The 21,178-nt window shown below is 41.5% G+C and overlaps 1 protein-coding gene across 1 annotated transcript in view; it reads left to right on the top strand.

Moving 5' to 3' along the window:
* Nucleotides 1–2,949: 2,949 nt before the first annotated feature.
* Nucleotides 2,950–21,178, top strand: part of abtb2b (ankyrin repeat and BTB (POZ) domain containing 2b) — a 37,612-nt gene continuing 19,383 nt past the window's right edge. The window contains exon 1 of the mRNA XM_063479983.1: nucleotides 2,950–4,356. Within this exon, the coding sequence (XP_063336053.1) occupies nucleotides 3,465–4,356 (892 nt within the window). The 5' untranslated portion in view covers nucleotides 2,950–3,464. The remainder of the gene's footprint in view (nucleotides 4,357–21,178) is intronic.

The raw sequence follows: 21,178 nt of genomic DNA, 5'->3' as shown, positions 1-21,178 counted from the left end.
TTGGGGGGGGGGGGGGGGGGGGAGAACAACAAAATGCTATTTGCCATTTGATTTAATACTATCATGCCATTGTTTGGAGCATTTGCGGAGCTGATTGTTGCATTTTAAATAGTGGATTTGGGAGATTAAAACTTCATTTCTCGTATTAAAATCCCACAGAGACGGGGAATGCTTGGCTGTCGAAAATACAGATACTCTTCTGTCTGAGCTTGTTTTAAGCGCTAACAGAAGGGAGACCAGTTCATGTGTGGGACACGGTGGTGCAAGGCATGGCTGTTTCACAAATGTGTGCCTTTATCAGGGTTTGGCTGCAGGCAGTTTTTAAGCTACTTTAATGACTGACGAGGGCCGGGACAAACAGAAATACAACGGTATTTATCAGCAGGCTGTAATGTCAGTGTAAATTCAGATATACTGTAAAAAGAGGAAAATAATGTTCTCTTTAAAGGATCATAGAAGTGTCACTGTTTATTGTATTATCTCAAAAGAAAGGACAGGTTTGATTGAGGTTTTAGTGATACGAAGTGCTCACTGGTGAGATAGAAGGAGAATCGTTAAGAATGACTACTGAGTGGGAACAGAGGGTGTGATAAAGAGTCACTGGCAGCTGCAGTCCAGCAGGACCCCACCTGCTCCCATTATTTTGGCTGGAGGCCGGGCTCCTAATGCCTTCTGTTTATGCAACATGGCACTTATATTGAGGAAGAGTGGCTGGAGGGCTCTTGGCTGGACATGTATATGGATGAACACTAACGATCTGTTATTGACTATATGATTGTCAAAATGCCCTCTAGACCTTTTTTGCCTCTACAGAAAAAAAGGTCTACACTGTACATCATTTTACATTCACATGGGACTATTTAAAATAAAGGAAACACATTAATATAAGAATATATATATATATACATATATATATATATATATATGAAACATTTACAAAATGAAAAATAAGTATACATTCCGAGGTAATTTCTGTGAAATTGTTTTGTAGAGAAAAGGTTTTAAGAATGTATTGTACTTTTATTTTCATTTGTTGTTTGTTTGTTTGTTTTTTGTTTTTGCAAATAAACTTTTATCCTTACATCTGGATAATATTTTAGTTTTTTTTGTTGTGCGTTTATTTATTTTTTTGGAACCCTGGTCTCAATACAGAAAAAGTGACACAAAAGTAAAATAAAAATGTTATTTGTTTTTCTGACCACACGGTGGTGATCATCCCACACGGGCCGTGAAGTGGTAAAATGGAGACATGGCAATCACATTGCTTAACATATTTTGAGCAGAGGTAGGGTGATTCATTGCCAGAGAAATAAAGCTTACTACAGCTGGCTTTTCCAGTTCTCAAATATTTCACGATTTTTTTAAATGAACATCTATTTGTCAATATAAAGGATAAATGACATTTTCCCATTGCTATATTTTCTGTAAACTATATTGTTTGAAGGATTTGCAAATTATAGCTTTTTGTTATTATTTATATGCTACACATTTGTTTTTGGGAAAGCTACATGAACAAAACAGCCAGAGTATTTCACATGAATTTGTCTGGGAAACATTACTACATTCAATACGCTACGATGACGTCAGTCAGGTGATGAAGCTTCCTCCGAGAAAAAATAGTTTCTAATACATCCAGAGAACTCATTGTGCATTGATCACATATCACACTGTGATCACATATCACAGTGTGATATGTGATCACAGTGTGATATGTGATCACGTATGAGTGATATGTGAGAAGTGAAACATCATGACGCTAACATTAAAAAAATTCCCAGCAGAACTGACATTTAATCATTGACACGGTTGTGGCTTTCCTCTCTAGACCATGAGGTAAGCGCTGTCCACACCACAGCTAAACAAGGTCTGGATGAGGCAAGCGCTGACCCCTTGTGATCTCCTCTCCCGTGTCCCGTGTGTCTTCTGCTTTAGACAAGCTCTGACTAACAGCAAGAAATTGGGGAGTTTACATGTACTTTACTTTTTTCAGTTTCTATGACTGACTAATACAGACAGCATGATATGAGTGCGTGTACATATCAGGACTGGGTTTTTCCACTTCAAGCACACAGACGATATGTCCTGTAACATGTGGGTCTGTATATACAAGATAACATTTATTGCAGCCACTGTTGCGGTCCAGCAGGTACGTAGAGTGAGTCTTGTGCTTTAAACCCCTTATGTAATCGAGACACACCCTGCCTATGTGAGCGCAGACTAATGAGAAGCAGGTAGTCACAGGCCTATTTTTATTAGTTCTGCTGAACTGGTGCTGAATGAGCAGAATGTACAGTGCACTACTAGTTAACCACTACAAAATCTCTCATTATTCGAGCTGTTGCAGTATTTCTGCTTTCCTCCCTGTTCTAAATAAGCTTTAAAATGCAGTTTTCGGTGAAAACCCTAAACCTCGTACAGTCAAAGTAAACTTTACTCCACCTCATATGGTATAAGTCTTACACCATTACTAGGTGCTCAGAGTATCTGTTTCACTTACAGTGCAGTTGACTAATATGCAGTGAACAAGCCATCTACTTCTGAGTGAACGTGAGGAACTAACTAGGGACTGGATGATGTGCCATGTATCTGTTACTGTTACAATAATTAGTATTTAATAATTTAATCATATTTAATAGTATTTTTGAGCTCTCGATTTGACAAAATAATATATTTATAAAATAATGTTCTCACAAAATATTTGAAACATTGTGTGATACTTGGATAATGGGCAAATGCAGTAGTAGGTCATACACGTGTTACGGTATCCCTCTTTCAGGGGAAATTAAGTTTACTTTTGTTTTCCAACTTAGGAAAGGTTTTAAGTGTGCTCTGATTGGCTGACGTGAGAGTCGGGCGTCTTCTGATTGGTGTTTGAGCTGCTTCCGCGTTGTCATTCATCAGCAGTCCCTCCTCTCGCACATCTGCAGCCGAGTCTCTCCGGTACACTGTACGTGACGACGAGCTGTGAGAGGAGAGCAGAGATATATATTCGAACTTTTCCACAATTATCTACGCAAAAAACAAAGACTTTCCGTCTGTTGAGCGGCTACATGGAGCTATTTTATAAGTAAACTCGACTCTGGCTGTATTGAAATCGCGGAAGGACTGTTTTCATCTCTTAAAAGACAGGTTACCGGAGGAAAGTTTAAATCCCGGTGAGATCAGGGGGAAGGTGAGCCGGGTACGACTTGAATCATCCTGGCTGTCGTTTTTGTAAATAAAATAGAGAGAGTTTTGATTCAGTCTACTCTTTCTAACAATCAGGACTTTGTCTGCTGAAGGAGTTGTAGTATTTCGCCGTCCCAAGCTGAACTCAACAGCATGTCTGACAAGTGTTGCGCTGTGTAACCAGTTCGTCCAGCTCGCCGGGGAGTTTCGTCAGCTGCCTCTCTGACTTTGCAGGTAAGCCGCTGAGGAGGTTCGCCTCTCTTCCAGAAGGTCTCTGTGAAGGACGTTGGACGACAATGGCTGGCTTGAGCAATGCCCACATGAAAACCCTGGAGGACCTAACTCTGGACTCGGGCTACGGGGCGGGGGACTCTTGCAAATCCCTCAGCCTGTCCTCCTCAAAGTCAAACTCCCAGGCATTCATGACGGCCCCTCACCGGGGGAACTGGTGGTACTACTCCGGCTCCATGAATAGCAGAAACAACAGCTGGGACACGGTCAACACTGTCCTTCCAGAAGACCCAGAGGACATCTTCTCCAAGTGTCCACGCTTACCTGAACTGGAAGAGTTTCCATGGACTGAGGAGGAGGTGGCCAAAATACTGCGTAAAGTGGCCGAGAGTGGGAGCATAAAATGGGGGACTACACCTGTGTTCTCACCGGAGGCTGTGAGGCGGCTGTCCACCCTTCTCCGCAGAGCTCTGATTCGCATTTCCAGAGAGGCTCAGCGTCTCAGCGTCATGCACTGCCGCTGCACACGCTTCGAAGTGCAGAGTGCCATGAAGTTGGTGCTCAGCTGGGCCCTCGCCGACTACTGCGTCTCTGCTACAGTTAAGGCCATCTCCTTGTACAGCATGAGTGCCGGTGAGCTATTGAGGAAAGGCAAGTCCGCCCGCTGCGGCCTCTCCTTCTCTGTGGGACGCTTCTTCCGCTGGATGGTGGACACCCGCATCTCCGTGCGCATCCACGAGTATGCGGCCATATGCCTAACTGCATGCATGGAAGCTTTGGTGGAGGAGATAGGTGCCCGGGTGCTGATGGCCGAGAGGGGTCATTCAGGGCCTGATTTGGGGTCAGGGTGCACCACGGTGAGTGCAGAGGCCATGGAGGGGGTGGTCAACAATGACGCGGAGCTGTGGGGAGTCCTGCAACACTATGAGCACCTCATCTGCGGGAAGAACGCTAATGGTAAATATAAATGATGTATATAAAAGTGCATTTAAGTTAACACAGTGCATAGCATAGAGTGAGGACCTTCAGTGAATGTTTTGTTGCATACTATTTTTTTGTATCACATATTGGTCTTCCTGAGTGTTGATCACAACTTTCCACTCCCTCCGAGTCCATGTGTGGAAAAAGGTTAATCGTGGCCTGGTGCTGATTACAACAGCAGCTTTTAGTGCGTGAGAATTTGATGTATTTGTTGCCAATTTGACTTGTCAGAGCAAGAAAATTGCCTCTAATGTGGGCAAAGAAGGCATTTTCTGTTCAACCAAAGTCACAAAACAACAAATTGCTGAGAAAAAAGACTCAACCAGCGAGATTGAGTCCTCACATGTCACTCTGGTGTTCTACTGTTGTGGTTTGGAGTGCAGAGAGCCTTCAGAGTCTAGGCAGGAGGCTTGTCTGTTGACATAGCTCTCTGTTTGCGCTGACTTCACCTCTCAGCCTCTCGCTGTGTTGGCCACACTCCTTTAAAATCCTCCCTTTCTTCCATTTCCTCATCCTGTGCTCCTGGTAGACAGATCTCTTTCACCCACCACCATCCCTGCATACTGTATCTTACATCTCTCCCTCCTCTCTCCTCCAGCTACAGCTGTGCATCCTGCTCCCTGCCCATTTGTTTCCTCCACCCTCAGATCCCTTCTGAATCAAGTCTCTTTCTCCGCCTTCTCTGTTGAGCCCTAGTACACTCACAGTGCTCTTTCCATGACTGTTTTGGCAGCCCAGTGTTGAGTTGATGCATGAGCTTGTGTTGGGACAGTGTAACCAGCCTTTGTTTGTGGCCCACTACCAGCTCCCTGGAGCAGAGCTTTTTTACTGCAGCACAATGGCCTTTTGTTGTGTGATCGTGCAGCTTAGTCAAACACAGAGGGAGTCAAAGCAAATGCTGAGGATGCATACACGCACCAAGGAACAAAATACACAACTCAGAGAGAGAGAGAGAAAGAAAAAATAACTATAGATAGTCAATATTAAATACAATTATGAGGCTCAGAGTTGCGATGTGCAAGTGTGCCGTGCATGTGGAGAAGACGCTAATGTAACACGGCCAACTTCTGATCTGAGATCAATGTGCTTGTAATAGATAGTACTTTCCCACATGCATGCACTCACATATTAACTGCTACCTTCCATTTCAAAGTCTGTACAGCTTCCAGTGGCTTCATCATTATATCTGCCCCATTTAAGCCTGCAAGTGCTATAAACAGTACATTACTGTACACTAGACAGGCCTGTTGTTTGGTTTTACATTTGAATTGGGGTGCTATTTCATAAAAAAGTTAAAAAGCAGCTTTTGTCACATTACTTCACCAGATGTCTTTAGCTTAGGTTTGGCCTGTTTTGGTGAGTTTAGTCACTGGTCTTGAGAAAGACCATCGTGTGTGTGTGTGTGTGTGTGTGTGTGTGTGTGTGTGTGTGTGTGTGTGTGTGTGTGTGTGTGCATATAATAACAACAGACTATTATTCTGACCACCCTAGCTTTTTATAGGGCTAAATCTGGGATATGGAAGCCACATACCCCTGTACCATCTTTCCACCTGACACCCCACACCCTAAACGGCAACCCCCTACTGCTGAGCAACATCCCCTCTTTTGCCTACCACCCAAACAAAAAACAAATATCCATTTCCTTTTTACAAACCAGTATGGGAGGGTAGATTATTGATCATATAGAATGCATGGCACATTCTATTAAAACTCCTCCCTCTCACTTGATCTCACTTCATCTTTCTGCCTCTTTCTCAGAGGCTGACCCACATCTGGAACTCTTTAAGTTAGAAATGACTTGTACGGCTCCAATAACAAAACTGAAAACTCCCTCCCTCCCGCCTTTCCTCTTGCCCTCTCATGCTTAGTCTAACTTTTGGCTCTCTCTCTCCCTCTTTCTCCCTTTTTTCTTTGCCATTGCGTTCACATCCACATCCACATCCACTTCATCTTTATCTGTTTATTTCTTCTGGTCTACAGGGAGTGCATTAGAGAAACCCAGTTGTGATGTGCCAGGATCTTATTCATTACACTTGCAGACTCACCCGAGCACATTCACATGCACACAGACCCTGAAACCAATTTAGTCTTCTTTGCTTGCATATAAATGGATCTACAGCACTGGTTGAACGCTATACACAATGTGACTATACAGAAGAATCCATTTGTCATTTATTTCTCCTCACAAGGAAATGGCGTGAGCGAGCACTTCCTGGTATAATTTGTATTGACAGTACAGTGGAGCATGTTAAAGTGCAGAGTAGTAGCTTTACTAATGGACAGTAGAAGTGGCTATGAAATCATTGATCTTTATGTCTAGCACACAGATCTGTGTTAAACTTTAGTCTTGCTAATAGGACAATTTCCAAGTGAGCGCCATTCAAGTGTTTGGAGGACCTTTTTTCTCGCTTTTCTCAGACTTTATAGTTGTTTTCTCAAGGGGCTTGTAACAGCAGTCCAGTAGTTAGATTTGCAAACAGTTGACTAGAGGGTCATTTATTTTGGGGCATGAATTTAAATTCAATCACCAGCCCCATTCACACTTTGCACTGGGCAGTAGTTTGATATTTGGGTTGCTGTTCTAAAACTTGAATGTGAATACTTGTATAGTCTGAAGCAGGGGCTCAGTGAAAGAGAGCTTTCATGCTCAAAATATCATACATGGATAGATAAACTTAGTCCAGTACTAACAACATTTTTTTCTTCTCCCTTCTTTCTTTAAATCTATGAAGATAGTAAAAAGACTGCTAGTATTGGGTTTGGGGTGTACTGTCAGAGCATATGATTTGCTACTCAGTGTTTCCCTAAATATGTATTTAGCCCATAAAGAGGCGTGGGAACAGTGGGCAGAGAGATGCAGGGAGAGGAGCCCAGTGCTGTGGTCACACAGATGGAGAAACCAGCACTCTGAAAATACATTCCCCTGTTGCACAAATCTGGTGAGGATCAAACTGAGTCTTGGGAGAAAAAACGTAAAAATGTTAATATTAAGGGCTCACAAGAGTGTTGGGTATGTTGGAGACAAGCATTAACAACAAACCCGTTTCCCCAAAATATCCACATGGATTAATTTAGGTGACCCGTTTGAAAACTGCCGGCAGACATTTGTTTGAAGGACCAACAAAACTAAGTGTTAAAGCTTTAGTAGATAGGGTTAATGCTTCACTAAACTCTCGTGCTTTTGTGTTAAAGCTTTATTTGTGATTGCATGTACCAGGCTGCATTCACACTAATGGTCAATGTCACTGATTGCAGTGGTTGCTTGTGCTGTCCAGCTGTTAAAACAGTAACCCTTTAGAGTGCTGTGTTTCACTGTACTCATCTGTGGTTTCTTATACTTAGCTTTGCGGATACTGACCCTTGTTGGCAAACCATGAGTGATGCTTTCACAGATATGACGGCACAAATGGTTTGTCTGACTAGTAAAAAGCCAATAGCACTGAACCAGGAAACTATCACTGACTTCCTGTCCTCTCATGCAGGTGATTGTGTCTGTTAAATTAATGAAAATAAAGTCAAACAATAATCTTGGAGTTCATATTGTGAACCACCTCAGGTATAACTCCTCTCTCTTTTAATAAAACTGTATTAACATTATTTTGCCTTTGGCAATGTACCTCCTATCATATTACAGCAGCATGAGTCACGTTTTTTTTAACACTGTTTACAGTAAATCGCTGAAGGGAGTGGAACCAAAGAGATGGGCATGGCAGATATTCATGGGAAAGAGGTCAAGTGACATACAAATAGTGATTGCAAAGTTGAAAGCAGTTGTTCCTTTGTGTCTAGATTCAGAGTTCTAATCTCAATATTGGAAATCGGTAATTGAGCCATTATTCTGTCAGCAAACTGGGGAAGTTATATGTTTATAAAACTTCTTTGACCTGTTTACACTGAAAAATGTGCAATGGGAGAGTCACATTCCTCTGTCCATAGGGCTGGGATTACAGCCCGAGAAGCTAATGAGGGAAGCAGGATGACAGGCTGGCAAATGGTTGGAATCTTTAACCAGGCATCTTGGAGCATTGCCTGAATGTCAGCAATATCTAAGAGGAATAACAGTGCATTGCATCATCTCAGTGTTAGGGCTGACACAAAATGGTAAATGGTAAATGGCCTGCATTTGTATAGCGCTTTTCTAGTCCATAGGACCCCAAAGCGCTTTACACTACATTCAGTCATTCACCCATTCACACACACATTCACACACTGGCGAATAGCAAGCTACATTGTAGCCACAGCTGCCCTGGGGCGCACTGACAGAGGCGAGCTTTATTTATACTCCTGCCCGCTTCTCTGCAGTATAGCGTTTGCGTGAGACCATTTATACTTTGGTGTTTAAGTGTAAATGCTTCATCACTGAATGGTAAACAGTTAAAACAGTGTGACTTATTTGCCTAACCCTAACCCGAGAGTGTGACACTGTAGGCAGAGCTCAGCTTAGAAATCATGTTCACATGGATGGTACATTGACACAAAGCACCACCTAACTTGATATCTTTAGAGATCATTGACAACACAATGGTATTTCCTGATACTAGTGGTCTATTTCAGCAGAAGAATGCACTTTACCACTTTTTTGTTTGTTTGTTTTGTGTTCAGTGTAGATTTGCATGTCATCAGAAAGCCACTGTTGATGTACATTTATGATTGGATGTGAGCCAGAAGGTCACCAATTTCTGAAACCTTTAAGGATGTTATACTACAGTAGCCTTTCTGTGCTTATGTTTCTTTTGCTTTTTTTTTGTCAGATCTGCCCAATCAAGTGGCTATAAAGGACTAAACCTAAGATAATAATACAACCAATTCATTCTAGCTGAAGTACAAGAGAAAAAAAATATCTCTATACACAGATGCACACAAACTCTTTATTCATATTTCATTCAATCCTTTATTTGGTTGTTTCTGGGCCAGTGCAGATCAGTTCCGCCTTGCCTTTAAACATTCATTCCATTCACAGATATCCCAAAGAGTAAACTCTGAATAACTCCCTAAGTCTGTGTCAAACCACAAACCCCTACTAAAATAATCAGCTTTCCTGCTTCTTACTCTGAAAAAATCAGTGCCAGGCATCATGGTTGTAATTGCTAATAGGCATTAGCTGGAATGCACCCTTTCGGCAGCTTGTATCCCCCAGCAAAACTAAAGCCAGCCATTGTAGTCAATATAGAACCATTTTGTGAGTGATTGGGTTGTAATGTTTTAATTACACACAAATAGATCAGATGGGAGGACTGCATGGAGAAGAATTGGGAAGTGTGCAGTTTAAGAGGAAACACATTTTTGTGAGCAGGGATTGGATTTAATTACTCTGTGCTGCGTTCTCTGGTGAAATCTGTTGGAGTCGACTTGATTTAGCCAGGTAGATTCAAGCCAAATGTCTGTAGCTGAGGAAGAGTTAGAGTCTGTCTGCAGGATTGCTCCAGTGTGTACATGCAGCCTGGGAGCCAAAGTAAAGGCTGTGATCACTCCAGCCAGTGCTGAATGAGGGCACAGCTTCTTTTGGATGTTCTTCAGCCGAGCTTGGAAAGTATTTTTTTTTCTTCTTCTTTCCTTTAAAGTCTAAACTGTTGTTTTTGTAAACAAGCTGAAAGAGAGAGCTTTTTGTGACTCTGTGAGTGACCTCTTTGTCCACCAGAGTCAGAGAAGCAGTGTGTGGAGACTGCAAATCTCAGATGTATTGCACTGGAAAAGCAAACACAGTCGCTGGTAGCCTCACCGTTGTGCACACAGATTTATCCCCTCGAGATGGTCACACTTGAGTTCAAACTGATATCCATTTACATATGCACATACATTACTGTACACATGAGTATTTGCAAATTTACACGAGTATTTCACCTTAGTCCTTCGGGATCCAAATACACAATTTATTGTAGTTTGTTGTCTTTGTATCACTATTCCCATCAGTGTAGTTAACAGTACAAAAAAGACGAACAAAATTGCACAAGTACGCTAGCTTAATAGTTGCCATTGTATGGCTAGAACAAGCTGTTATACTCTACATACCAGCTTCTTCCTCACAGTGACAAACCAAGGCCCAACTCACAGTACATCACTCGCAGGTTGAGCATTGGTTCATAGTTTGCATTAACGATGGGAGTAGTTTCTCTAACTCCCTGAACAACGAGCCAATTTTCCAGAGGGAGAAGTTGGATAGAGAGAATAGGATGGAAGCAATGGAAAATAAAAAGCAAGCACAATGCAAGAACAGCATTCATGACAAGCTTTTTGGTAAGTGTGTCAGGCTCAGTGAGCACAGTGCCCATTTTGACAGGTTAAAGGAGTTGTGTGCATACATGCCATAAGTAGGTCATTGTAGCCTTTGACATTTCTTGCGCTTGTCTCTGCTTTGATGTCGTGCACTCTCATCCATTTCTGCCTCTAGTCCGATTCTGATGGTATCTGTGCTTTTAAGAGGGACTGCAGTGTGTATCTGTGTATGTGCATACTGGGACTGTGTGCTGTCCTGAGTTAGCCTTATCTGTCAACATGGTTGATTAAGGGCTGACAGAGTGACAGCTAACAAAGGCATTAAAACACAGTGATGAGTGGAGACTGTCTACTTCTGTTTCACCGAATTCAAGAAGATGCAGTTATCTGAATGCCCAAAGAGGAGTTTTGCTTTTTAAAATTTTCTCAAAATGCCCGTGACCAGTGACAGAAATGGATGCAGAGTATGGCTGTTGGTTATCATTGCCATCATAAGTAAGGGTACTACTTGTTTAGTCTTCCCTTCCCTGAACTGTCTAATCTTTCTTCACCAGACACTGGAATGTGTTTGTTTGCATGTCGAGCCTGCAGCTTCATCAACAACAACACGTATATAAACTCTGAGGCTCAGCAGATTTTGCCCACATCACAGGATATATCAACCCTTTCCCAAGTTGTGCTGATTTGCAAACTTCTTTGGCTTCATCTAACATGTTTCTCTTGGTATAGCCTATCAAATCTGGTTATTTATTTATTTACTTTTTTTTTTTTTTTTACCTCTGTAACAGCATATCAGGTAGTCATATTCCAGTCTTTTCTGGCACATTTATGTTATTTTTCTCTATCCAATCCTACTGCTGTATATCTTCTCTCTTTCTTTTTTTTTGCATCTGAAACCTTCTAACCAGCAGTGCCATCTTCTAAAAACATCACCTGTTGGGTCATGGTCATCCACATGGATATGTGGTGATTAAAAGAGCCACCGCAGCACACAGCATATTTAGACCAAAACCATGTACAGTTAGGTTTCCTGGAATTCCCTTGTGGTTAGTGCAGGGAAGGAGCCATATGGAGTACACATGTGGGCACAGGAAAGCAGACTCTGTCAAGACAGGACACCCTCTGCTCCAGACTTAAGCCTCTTTCTGTCGATAAGATCTGTACAGCACATCCACCACATGTGTACTCCTTCCTGAAACTGAAATAAACAGATCAAATCTCATAGGTAACCAAAAGAGGATGTCTATTAGGAAAAGCCAACAATGAAATGCATTTGATGAAATAAAAGTATGACTTTAAGAAGAATGTTTGACATACATTTTGATTTAAGAGGTATGTTTTTGGACATGAAAGGTTAGATTAACGCTGTGGGGACATCATCAGATTAGCCTGGTTCCCAAGTTCCAGACTTTAAAGACTCCTAGTTATACATAATCACCATGCATTTCCTTTGAAAATGTTAGCTATTATACATAGGTTTTGTCTCTGTTGTGTTTATAGGGCTTAAATGCTATTGCTGTTGCACTAAGAAAATTCTGACCTAACACTCTGTTTGTGTTACAATGTGTCTGCACTGGATTTGTCCCTTGGGCACGATCCCGCTTATTTGGGCTACATCTGTATTTAACTGTGTACATATGTGGGCCCATGTCCATGGAAGTGTGTGTTTGACTGGATGTGTTCTGCGAATTGATGGCCTCTGTGTTTTTAGCCACATCTGCTCTCTCTGTTTCTGTGTTGTGTTGGCCATCTGTGTGTCACTGCTGGGTCACAGACAGTGCTGGACACCAGCACTATTTCCTCTCCAGGACTGATATAATCTGAGCTGCGGAGGGGAAAGCGTGTTATGTGGTAGGAATTTTATACCAGTGAAAGGATGCTTTGTTGAACGTGTTCAGAGAAATGTAACTTTAAAAAAAAAATCTAATAGTTAAGGGCTTAAGAAAAAGGATGGACAGTGATCCAGTTTTATTTTTTTTATTGTTTTTTTTTTCATTTGTTTATTGGCATTGATTAATTCTGCAGTCTAGCTTGCATTCTCTCTGAATGTGAATTGGTCTATTAGTATCTTCAGTGATCTGAAGTGAGTTTGTATTGCTTTTGTCTATGCATGGAGAGGCTGTAGAGGAAGTGAGTCAGACAGGAGTTAAACAGAGCACGACTTAAACTAAAGTACTCAATATTTTCCCCTCTTTTAGACTTCTAGGAGCAAATTACAGCCTCAGAAAACAGCCCCAATGCCAACACGTTCATCAGCTCATCAAACCTAATTTGGTTTAACTCTCCATGAGCCCAATGGGATTTTTAAACGTGTTAGGATTAGACATTTCTTCCACCAGCGTGGCCTGTAAATACAAGTGTGACTAATTATAGCCCATTCTTATTTCCACATGCTTTGCATTAGATATTAGACCACGCACCGCATATAGCTTTGTGGAGCTTCTGTTAATAAGTCTTATAAAGGAATTCTCAAAAGCTCATTCACAAATAAGTTAAAATCTAAAACCTACCCAGTTAACAGAGGTGAAAAATAAGGTTGTGGAGCTGGTCAACATGACTTTCCATTAGACAAATGCCCGAGCAATTACAAACTTGTCTATAACCTGGCAGGAAATGCCTCCACCACAGAAGGAGCCTTTCAGTACTCCAGTCAGGTGCTAAGAAAGGGTGTGTCTGTCTGCATGATGGAGATGCAGGGGGCGTATGTGTTGCGAGTTTAAGGCTTGCAGTGGGGAGGGAGTCAGCCTGAGGGTTAGCAAGTCATAAATATTGCAACGCCAACACCCAGCCAGTTAGCCGAGCCCCAGCCAAAAAGAACAGCTTTTACTCTTTCAGGTGGTGCCATGCAAACATTTCAACATAACTGCCTTAATTTGTTTTGCTGAAAGGCTTTGTTTTGACATGAGGTCTGCAGGCAGGCTCCACAGTCCAGGCAGTCTGATGTCAGGGGAACGAGGGAGAATGTACATACGACAGCAGCCTGAGAGGAAAGCCCAAATGTGAAGACTGAGGAAGGAGAAGTCTTGGTGCTTCTCTGACTCTGATAACATTGTGGCTCTATCTTGCTGTCTGAAAATACAAAGATAACTCACACAGAACACGCTTGCACACTTAGACAAAAAAATCAAAAACACCAGAGATAGAAGCACAGTCTGATAAGTAGCAAATGAGCAGACACAGATAGAAAGGAATCTACACTATCAGCATGGAGCGGGGTTATTTGTTTTCTGAATGGAGTTGTGATAGCAAGTACTTCTTAACCTCATTGGGATGTCTGTGTGATATCTGTTGCTTTTCAGGAAAGGAAAGTGGAAAAGAAAACACACATTCTTTACATCCATCATATCTGAATGGATAGCTATAATCTCCAGCGCCATGCTGGGAAAGAACAACTTGATTTAAGCTTCTGCTTGCCCTGACCCCTGGAAGCTTCCCAAAGGCTCCATCTTTCTCTCCTTCCATTGGGCTTTGATTTTGGTACAATTTGCCAGCAGACAGGAAGAGAGAAGGGTTATGAATGTGTGTTTTAAAATAATTTAACATGTCCATACTGAGGAAAAATTATGGACCTACTCAAAAGTAGTGACTTGCACAGTGAGGAAAGCAGGCCTGAGGGACAAGCACAGAGGGAAAAAAAAATCATAGATGAACCTGCCTAGTGGTTCTTGGCTCTTGTGGACTGCTGCTCTGTAGCCCATAATTACCCTCTGGCCAACTTGTGTTAGTAGCTACAGAGTAGTGAGGTCAGCAGTTAGCTGACAGGTCAAGTGCTATTCATGCCCTGGCTCATACATTTCTGCATGCAACTTTCCATTTAACACTCTCTGGCTTTTTTTCTGTGGCTGTCTTTGTTATGTATGAGTTCATTTGCATTTCTGCAAGATGGTTTGTGTGTCACCACAGTGTAAAACCAAAATCAAGGAATCACTCCTCCTCGTCTTCTACCTTCCAAACCCTTTTCCTCCCTGTTTTGCCTTCTTTTTCTTTCTTTTGGCTGTCTCAGCAGTCATCTCTAGTTCTGTTTTGCCAAGTACCCCTGGCCAAAGGTCAGCCAGAGACTTCCCACGCAAATCTCTATCGCACACTCCTGCAGACTCCTGCTACCCAGAGAGAATGACTGGGGAAAGCATAATTATGTTCACATGAAAACGCACCCAAGAGGTCTTATTTTAAATATATTTAGCGATCTCTGGGTATCATATTGTATAGATCTTGACTGCTAGGTTAAACCTGGCTTTCAGCAGTGGACCAGAAAAATCTTTTTTATATATATATATATATATATATATATATATATATATATATATATATATATATATATATATATATATATATATATATATATATATATATATATATATATATATCACTGTCTTTATGTAGAATTCCTTCTGTACTCATCATTATTATCTTATGTTCTATTTTCTTCATGTTTCTTTCAAGTGGTTGAAGGTAAAAATGTTGCTTGTTATCACTCTGCTGTTTCTGAACGCCCTTCTGAGATTGCATGGGGGCTGAAATTGGAGCCTGGGAATTGTTCAAGGGTAGGGAAACACTGTGTGTGTGTGCGTGTGTGTGTGTGTGTGTGCATGTGTGTCCGTGCGTGTGTGTGTGTGTGTGTTAAACCTATGAGGTTAGGTATTCCAAGACCCAACTCTGAACACTTGGCAAGCAGTTGAATGAAATATCCCATGAACCTTTCCTTCTGTCTGTCTAGCCATATGTGGTTATGGGGTTTCCCGTGTGGGCAAAGCAAGCATTATTGTTTGTCTTGGAATGGGACAGGAAGTGCAAGAACTAAAAGTTAGAGAGAGTTTTAAAAACTGTTGAATTATGGGGCAGAAAATAGAGATTTTGCCCAGTGAAAGCCTGTCAAGAAAGAATTGCAGGGGATGGTGAATAAAGATGGCAAGGCCCGTGCATATGCTCAGCTGTCATCATCACACACAGTCAGACTATAGCAGCATATAGAACAGGAGAATGAAAACAGGTTGTTCATTTGTATTGGATCTGTGTATGTGTGCACGCAATAACAGTCCTCTCCCCAAATTTGTTACACATAAACATTCCTCTACAAGACTCACACACCCACGCACACCACCCCGTTTAAAGTGTCTCTGGCTGTTGGGCAGTTATTTCTCTCTGGGAAGGGTAGAGGGGTGTGTGTGTTTTATTGCGTGTGGTCAGGATGTGGCTAGCACCTCTCAATAGTCATGATTTACTAACAATACCCATGGTGGTTTGAGCCCAACACTCAGCACATATTACAGGTCTGAGTGGGTTTACTGTACAGCAATTTGGAAACTTTTCTCCACTCGCTATACCCTCTTATTTTGCTAAGATTGCGAATATGTTTCAAGCAGTGTCAGTCACAATGATTTATCATTTTTTTCCTGCCAGGTTATATTAATTTCTGTAAAGGATACAGTTGGTAATATAAAATTCACATGTGTGCCAGGGTGTGAGTTTCTGCGTGTTTGTGTTAGGAAGGGCTAACAGACTGTCAGTTATTATTTAGCCATTGTGGCTTTGGGTAGCAGTGTGGGAAAGTCAGCTGAAGTAAAGTGACCGGGTCTTCTGCTATGCTCAGGAAGAAATGTGTACACACACACACACATACACACACTAGTTGCCAAAGCTATTAATCTCTTTAAAGGCAAATTGGCTTCTTACAATCCTCTGTTTGTTAAAGTATTCTGGTTTTGCAGTTGTAAGAAGCAGAGATTGAGAAAGGCAACAGTCTCTTGTGATATCTTGTCTGGGATGCTTGCCTTTCCCCCCATCTGCTGCTTAGAGCATGGGGCTTCAGTGGGTGGTCCACAGAGACCCATGGAAGAGACTCATCTTGACCTACGTATTGACTGCACACAGTCACACACACATTCATGCTCACAGAGCTACAATAGCGGAAAGACCCAATAAAACATACCTCAGGGGTAAATCTCACGTTAAGTTGCTAAAATGAACTCTTAGTAACATTTAAAGGAGAGAGAATGAGTGAAGCTTGTCTATAGCACTTGCAGAAGCAACAGCTGGGAACGCAGACAGTAACAAACATAACCCCTGTACACACACGTGCTCACCTCCCACAACTTTATTTGTGTAGCTCCCATGATTGCTGCTGTGGAATGTGTGAGCAGGTGCCCCCTATAGAGAAGAAGCAACACAAACTCATCATAGACTTCTGAAATATTTGTGCTGGACACACATCACTGTTTGGTTACTCTGTACTACAAAATAATGATGACTTAACATAATTGCTGCAGTATTTGTATTTCTTAGTGAAGTCATTTTCTTATTTAACCAGAAATATTAACACTGACTGCTTTTTGTGATATTTGGCCGGCTTGCAGTTAGTCAGAAGTACAGAAATAAGAAATAAATGGGTACACCAGACAGAGATTTATGCTTTTTCATGTCTTGTTATATCTTGAGGTGCACAAAAATAAACTGAGTGGCCAAGACCAGATTCACACAGCCTGGTACTTTAATTTTCTTTCTTTGTTCGTTATTTCTGTTTCTTTCTATTCATTCTTTCTTTTTCTCACACTCATGACACAAAATGGGAACTCAAGTTCAGAAATGCAGAGAAGCACAGTCATCATTTCTACAGGAAGCGGAGAAACGCTGGAGTGAACACTGTATCTGTATTTTCAGTTTTAGTACAGAAGGGCATTGTGGTTTCACATATATGCAGATTACCACAAAGTTAGTAAGTTCTTTTCTCAGTTTCTCATTTTGAGCATATTTAAGGAAAACAGAGTAAATAACACAAGAACTCCCAAACTCCATGCCTACCACCACTATGCCATCGGCATGTTTGTAAGTAGAGTAAAGACACAATGACGCTTTGTTTAGCTTTTACGTGTCTCCTGTATTGCTGACCACCACGTGGACACTTGCTACCTCATGAACACAAAAGAGGGTGGATATGTGTCTTTGTGTGTCCAGTTGTGGCTTTATGTATGTTAAGAGTTTGGGGTCAAGAGATTACATAACTGAATACAGGAATGGTCTTTTAGTCGGCTTTGTTTGGAGGTGCGGACACTCCCTCTATGTTCCGTGTGTGTGAACGGGTGTATAAGGGGTGTGCTGGGGTCATAGGTGAGCTGTAAACCTCAGTGGGTGTCAGATGGGTCATAGAGCATATTGAATAAAGTGACTGGTCCGGTTAAAGCTATTTTACTACGTCTTGCTAAAGAGGTCGACATCTTGACACACCCTGCCGGCCCCTAACGCACCCAGGTCGCACAGACGGAGGATATTTAGTGCTCTGATCTGCTTATTGCTGTCATCTGTGAGACTGACACATGACCCCATCATTTGTGCTCTTTATGACATGTCAGTGATTGGTGCATACAATTAGTTCGTTCTGTGTTTATATGTGTGTGGCCAGACTGGAGCAAGCACATTTATCACAATGTCATCATTTGTGCCTGAGGTTAGGGTGGTCCATTGATTTATTTGCAATATTGCAGATGTTCCATCACTGACATTGATTTCCTGACTAATTGCATGAGGTGCTCTGTCCGCTTTCACAGTACAACGTTACAATTGTGGATCCCCTCCCAGTATCGAACTATCTTCTGTCTTTTTGTACTGAGGACAGTTGTTGTCATCAGTGGCCTGTAAAGGCAGACAGATGTAAATGGACCCAGCCCTGCTAATTACTCCACACAAAGAACCGCTGGCCTTTTGAGCAAAGCTCAGCTTTGTTCACTCACTGCTGCTGAGAAATGCTGATGAGTTGTAATGTCCATGAAATGATGCACATTCATCCTCTTTATTTATCTCACCAATGGCAGGCTATAATGGGATGTCTGTGGGTTGTCCTTTCTTAATGCAGGTTTAATTGGAATGTGTAGTAGTAAGAGGGTTAATGCAGCACTACTCTACAAATCCTTTATTGTCTTTAAGAGACATCATAGCCTTCCACATTCATTGCGCTGACTCTGCAGTTTTTAATCACTTAAACTGAAAGTGTCTTTGCTCGAGTTACTTTACTTTGTTTGGGTGCTACACATTACACAGACTATGTTATTGTAATCACAGAATATTTTATGATGCAGTTGTATACAACTAGAATATACGAGCAGTATGCAAAACGTGGAGCTCTTCTTGATAATGCTGAATGCCAAAATGTTTGTTTCTACTGTTTCACTTATTCAGCATCTTGAATTTTTGTTCACTGTTTAATATTTTTGGATGTTGTGTTGCTTGGCAGCTTAAAACAGGATCTGAATGATTGCTGCCCTCTGTATCAGTTTGTTTCAGTGAGGGGGAAACAGATTTAGCTTAGAAGTGACAAAGATAAGGAAGCAAAGCAGTGATTGAAAGAGTGAGAGGACCTACAGTACTTATCGTAATCTACCCACCACCCCACCAGCCTTGTTTCCAGCCCCCAGTTTGACTCACTGCATCATGATTTTGCTCTCTGCCTAGGCAAACCCGGAATGTTAATCAGCAGAAAGCTGCTTTAGATTTACAAGGGGGAATTTGGATCCAATTCTTTAAAAACATCAGACTCCAAAGCCTAACTATCAAAACCACTACTTGGATTATGAGAACCATGCTGCAGTAGAAAAAAGTTTATATCTGAACACAGACATTCAGAGGGATACGGTGTTGTGAATTTATCTCCTCAAGCTTTGGAAAGTGTGACTACCTGTGACTGTCTGTGGACGTCACTCTTGAAATTGTGTTAATTATTGCCCAGACTAATTTGTGAATGCTAAATTTAGTGTGTTTAAAGAAAAAATAAATTAGGGAGCTGAGAGAAATTAGAAGCTCAGTCTAATAAATGGTGAGTCACAAAATGTTTTTTAAAGGCGTTAGACATAGAGAGGGACTGAAGTGATAATTAAACAGTTCCATGTGTATCAAACAGCCTCATGCTGCTGAGAGTTATTTCTGTCATCATCTTCATGTTTATTTTGGGGTAGTGTGATAATTTAATGGTGGCAGAAGTACTGAGTTTATGTGAATCAAATTCAAACTAAGGTAGTGGATTCATGCACATATTACCATGAATCACTGAAGCTGTGAATTGGTCCTGCCAGCTAAAAATCATGTTTAACCTTCAAAGTTCTGGCTTTAAGCATCCATCACTGGTCGCGCACACACACTCACACACTCACTCACTCACTCACTCACTCACTCACTCACTCACTCACTCACTTGTCCACACAGCCAACTGGACAGTAAAGCTGATTTCTCCTTTTCTCCTATAAGCCGGACTCTTGAGGATTGTGATTTTGGTTGTAATATTGTTTCATTTTTGTTAGCATGTGCTACTGAGAGTTGAGTCAGTGTCGAGTTCAGGTTCAGACCGTTGCCCAATGACCATGTTGTCTGCCATCCAAACTGACTGGCTCTTTGTTCCTACTCTCAAGTTCCAGCTGAGAGAAAATGAGCTGATCACAGAGACAGAAAGGGAGCAATTAGTGCAAATACACACTCACACGCATACACATACACAATTTGTATGTGTTTGCCCAGCCTACAGCCCATGAGGAGGTTAACTGTTTCTCTTTTTAAAAGGCCAGCCCTTGATCTGTTACAGGCAATAATGTCCACTCTTATTAAGACCATAAGATAACACTCAGCAGATGGATCTGTTGATGTTTAAAAAGGACAATAATGAGAACTTGTCTATAAACCTAAGCACAGTTACACTGCTCCTATTATACTTGCACTCCTCTATTTTTCCTGTGTTTTATTTTTTTATTTTTGTTTAAGGGCTTCACCTCATGGGCATTGATTACAAGAGGGTGGATTTGAGGTTATGTTTATATGTGTGCGTAATGACAATCATCCTGTGTCATTAGAGAAACAAGACCAGCTTCCCTATGCTGTATAGCTACAGCCTGATTACTGTACAACAAGCCAGCAAACCCTATAAAACAAGTCATCCAATAATAGAGCTATAGTGTCCCTTTCCTGCACACTATATGAAGCATATGGAAAAGGGGATTTCTGAATGAAACGAGCTCACCCCAGGCACCACAGTCAGCCTGGAGTGTAAAATATAAAACATGATTAGAGAGGGTAAGAGAGAGAGCACAGGAAGGCAGAGGATAAGGGGAGAAAGCTGAAGTCATGTTTAGGATTAGGGCTGGTTGTGTGGAGCTTAATTTGATATTTTCAAGTCTGTGGGAAACCGAAGCCAGCCCTCCTGAATCCTACCACTCCTAATATGAGTGAAAGTGTGTTGGGGGTGGTTGTAGGTATGCTACTGCAGAGCATATTTACAGCTCAATGGTCATATTGTTGCATTGATGGAACCACTTCATTTGGCTTGTCAGCATGGCTTTGAGCATGTCTAGATGTTAGATCTTTTATCCATCTTGTTGGAGTTTACAAATGAGCAGCACAGTTCATGGTTGAAGTAACACTTTTAAAAAAATATCTGTTGATGTTCAAATAGTAAGACCTAAAACCTTAAGTTCAGACATTCTGTTCACATTAGTAGTCCCTACATGGAGGTTCAGATCTAATCTTTGTGGCTTTCCATTCTGGGTTTTTGGCTTGACTTCTGACAGTGGAACAATGCAGAAATTAGACTTTCAGCACAGGCATTGCAATT

Source organism: Pelmatolapia mariae, linkage group LG7, assembly GCF_036321145.2.
Source record: "Pelmatolapia mariae isolate MD_Pm_ZW linkage group LG7, Pm_UMD_F_2, whole genome shotgun sequence".
NCBI classification, from domain to species: Eukaryota; Metazoa; Chordata; class Actinopteri; order Cichliformes; family Cichlidae; genus Pelmatolapia; species Pelmatolapia mariae.
This window is presented reverse-complemented; position numbering and strand designations above follow the sequence as displayed.